This window comes from Pygoscelis adeliae, unplaced genomic scaffold (assembly GCF_000699105.1).
Source record: "Pygoscelis adeliae isolate BGI_AS28 unplaced genomic scaffold, ASM69910v1 Scaffold39, whole genome shotgun sequence".
In the NCBI taxonomy this organism is placed as follows: Eukaryota; Metazoa; Chordata; class Aves; order Sphenisciformes; family Spheniscidae; genus Pygoscelis; species Pygoscelis adeliae.
Genome location: NW_008825534.1, coordinates 365,269 through 369,199, shown reverse-complemented (window position 1 = coordinate 369,199; position 3,931 = coordinate 365,269). Strand labels below are relative to the sequence as shown.

The window sequence follows — 3,931 nt, the reverse complement described above, 5'->3', positions numbered from 1 at the left end:
CTCTTTCTCCTTTTTGACAGTCTGTGGGTTACGGCAGAATAGATCAGTCAAGTCAATGGCAAAATCATCATCGTTGCGAATAGTCGGCGGATTGTCTTCTGCAGAGACCGGGGACTGGCCGTGGCAAGCTAGTTTGCAGTACAATAATATCCATCGCTGTGGTGCAACACTCATCAGCGATACGTGGCTTGTATCTGCAGCTCACTGCTTCAGAGAGTAAGTTCCCAATCTTAAGAGAGAATCTGCAGCAGAACGTGCCCCATGTGTATCAAGTTGTGTGGCTTTCCACATTTGCACCACACCCCTGACTCTTTCCTGGGGAACAATTTTCTGCCTTGGAGAGGAAAAGTCAGGGTTAAGCAGACTTGAACGTTTCAGTGAGAAATTAAAGACTGACTCTTTGAAGCAGAACTGGCAATTGTGTTAGTGGAAATCAATAGTAATTCGGCAGAGAAGTGCGAAAAAGGTAATGTAACTGAAACGGCAGAGTATGTTTCCTGTTGCACTAAATGTTTCTAAACGTGCTCCTTCGTGTAACAACTAGGTTGTTGCCACTGCAGGCTGCTACTGGAAGTTGTTATCCCACATTTCTACTGCTCCATTCAGCCATGCACTCCCAGCACTTTTTTCTTTCAAGCATGGCAATTGTGAAGCTGCAGGCCATGTTAAGATGGAACAGCTGATGGAACAGATTGTTAACATGCAAAAAGAGTAACAGAGATGAACAGTTTTCTAGCAGAAGAGCTTTTTGATTTGATTACACCCTGTGGCCACACAACGGCTAGATCAGGGACAAGGAGCGGGGCAGGAGTATGAGACCACAGCTGAGGAGGGAATGCAGGATTGCCCTCTTCTAGCAGCAGCCCACAATTACGTGGGACACAGTGTTATGGGAAGTGATGGATGCCTTAGGAATCTAGTACGGAGCTGGCTTGAAGGAGCTTTACAATAAAGGTGCTCACCAAGTTTAAAGTCCCAAACACTTATATTTACAGCTACTTACAGCACTCTTACCTTTTTCAGCATGAGTCACCCTCGGAAGTGGACTGCTACTTTTGGAGCTCTTTTGAAGCCACCAAGCTTGAAACGATCAGTCAAGATTATTATTATTCATGAAAAGTACCGCTACCCAGAACATGATTATGACATCGCACTTGTGCAGCTCTCTAAACGAGTTGAGTTTACAAGTAACATACACCGCGTTTGTCTGCCTGAGCCATCTCAGACTTTTCCGTACAATATTTATGCTGTCATCACAGGCTGGGGAGCACTTACCAATGACGGTGAGTCCTGAGTCTACCAGGCGACCTGTATGTTACATAAAGAGTGGCTCTGATCTACTGCTGAATTGATACCATTTCTGTAGCCATACGTTGTATGGCAACAAGCCTAATGCTTTGTCTATAAGCAATAGGTTTGTTTAATTGTAAGCAGCAGTTTCTTGTTCTAAAATTAGACTGGACAAAGACAGAGCTACAATCCTTATTGTAGCTACAATCCTACAAGCAGAAAACAGGAAGACGACTGTTCTCTTTTTCCAGTCTTTCCATTTCATAGTGTAAATTTTTAAGACAGGTAGTCCAGCCATGCATGTGTTTATATAGCACCTGAAAAAAGTATTTTCCCAGCCCTAGCCAGAAGTTACAGATAACTCTGCACATTTACCTGAAAGCCCACAGAGTGAGCTGCAGATGGTGACTTACCCAAGCTCACATTCTTATCAGGCCATGCTAAGAGTAGATTCAGCAATGGAAGCAAGGAGTCTTCATTTCGTATCATCTGCCCAAATTGCTAGGTAATTTGTGTTCCATGGTATTATATGGAACAAGTATAAAATATATGGTTTTACACTTAAGGCACTATGTACCATGCAATTGTTACTTCTGTCTTAATGGCACAGTTCCTAAGTGAGACTATGAGTATGTACATTTTCCTTAAGGGCCTAACCTAGACAGATTGACAAGCAAAACCTCCACATTAAACCAAGTCAAGCTGGTCCTCCATAAGAGAACATTAAATGCTCTTCCTGTGTCTTAACTACTGCAAAGTAATTCTGATAAATACCCAAACTATATTTCCCCTCAGGTCCAACTCCAAACGCTCTTCAGGAAGCAACAGTGAAACTTATCAACTCAAACACTTGCAACAGAAAAGAAGTGTACGATGGGGACATAACACCCAGGATGTTGTGTGCTGGATACTTGGAAGGAGGAGTAGATGCTTGTCAGGTAACTGTAGCTGAAAATTAGAAAGGAAAACTGTTTTAATGCTGACTCCAGTATCTGGTTGACCAAATCTTAACTGACAGTGTATTAGTCCTTCAAATAGGCTCCATTCAAACAGGAATTAAGTTGTAAAGTGAAACAGCATTTAGTACACGTCATCTAGCACACAAAACCCATACCAAGAGAGCTAAATTAGTGTAATACTCAGAATTTAAACTTTCATAGCATGAAATGAAATTCTTATTCTGTAATTCAGAATAGCTGCTACAAGCCCATTTGCTTCTCATAATTTCTTGTGTGTGAAATCTAACAAACAATTTGCTTGCAAAGTGATATGACAAGACATTGACAGAGATACTAAATGCTGAAATACTACATACGAGCTAAAAATTAAATGTCTCAAGTAGCCAAGACCAGACATCTGTACAATTGGGAAAGAAGAAGTTTAAGAACGTAGCAGTTAAGTTGCCAGCAAAAATGCACTGTCACTCATTGAAATTAAATTCTGGACTGGATCATCTCATAACAGATCTGTTATGATATGATCTTTGGTAACAGACTTGGATCAGTGGAAGGAAAACTGTCTGAAACAAAGATAACTATAAGGAAGCTAGGTGTAAATGGAATGGTAAGGATACGTGTCTGGTGCAGGTTTGCAAATGTTGCAAGGAAATGCTTATGTTCAAACAAAAATATTTCCATAATGTTTAACTTTTAAAAAGGTAATTTCTATTTATGTTATTTACAAAGAATGCACTCCTAAGTGCTGGTTCAAAACAGACCCTTTCCAGAATCCCAGTCCTACAGATTTATGCCTGAAGTAAAACTCCCTGCAGAGTAAGTCTGGAGGCTCAATTCCTCTGTTTCTCTCTGGATTAGCATTGAAGAGACCTGAACAGAAGGGTGCAACTGCTGTTCATTTCAGTAAAGCATTTTGGTGGAAGATGGGGAATTTGGTCTGTTGTGTGAGGATTGCCTTTCAGCCTGGAGGGTTTCCAGTTTAATGATTATTACCATGTCATGCTATTAACAGTATCTGAATTCAGCCTTCAAAAGCGGCTAACATCTTAAGGAGATACTGTCTAATTAGAAGAAGTCTGATGAAAGTCTAATTAGAAGTTCCTGGTGAAATCCTTTTTGAAATGTTATTGCTGTGAGTGACTAAAAAAATTTGTTGAAAGGATAGTGGTTACTGAAGAAAAAAAAATATTCCTGTTGGCTTAGATTGCTGTATATATTTGTGTTTCCCTACTTTGTACAAGGAGGAAGACAAGGCAGGTGGGAAGCAGTGTTTCACAAAACAGAAGAGAAGCTTTTTTTTTTAATGTAAAACCACAGAGACAGGTCAGGAGGTTCCATGGCAAACAGGAAAAAGCCACAGACTTCTGACTCAAGTTTCAGAAACAGCCTGGATTCTGCACAAATGGCAGCTCTTGAAATACTGCTCGCTTGCTGCTCTTATTGGACACACCCTCCTGTCTCTGGAGAGAATTATATTTTCCCTTCTGATCAAGTAAATCTTTTTTTTTCCCCTCTTTCTCTAGGGGGACTCTGGGGGACCACTGGTTACTCCAGACTCTAGACTGATGTGGTACCTCGTGGGAATAGTGAGCTGGGGAGACGAATGTGCCAAACCAAATAAACCTGGAGTTTACACACGAGTGACTTATTTCCGCGACTGGATTACCTCAAAAACTGGCATCTAA

The 3,931-nt window shown here is 40.9% G+C and overlaps 1 protein-coding gene across 1 annotated transcript in view; it reads left to right on the top strand.

Annotated features, from left to right (window-relative positions):
- Window positions 1–3,931, top strand: part of LOC103923453 (transmembrane protease serine 11E-like) — a 4,678-nt gene extending 747 nt beyond the window's left edge. Inside the window, exons 2-5 of the mRNA XM_009331805.1 lie at window positions 21–216; window positions 1,024–1,283; window positions 2,086–2,228; window positions 3,770–3,931. Of these exons, the coding sequence (XP_009330080.1) occupies window positions 21–216; window positions 1,024–1,283; window positions 2,086–2,228; window positions 3,770–3,931 (761 nt within the window). The remainder of the gene's footprint in view (window positions 1–20; window positions 217–1,023; window positions 1,284–2,085; window positions 2,229–3,769) is intronic.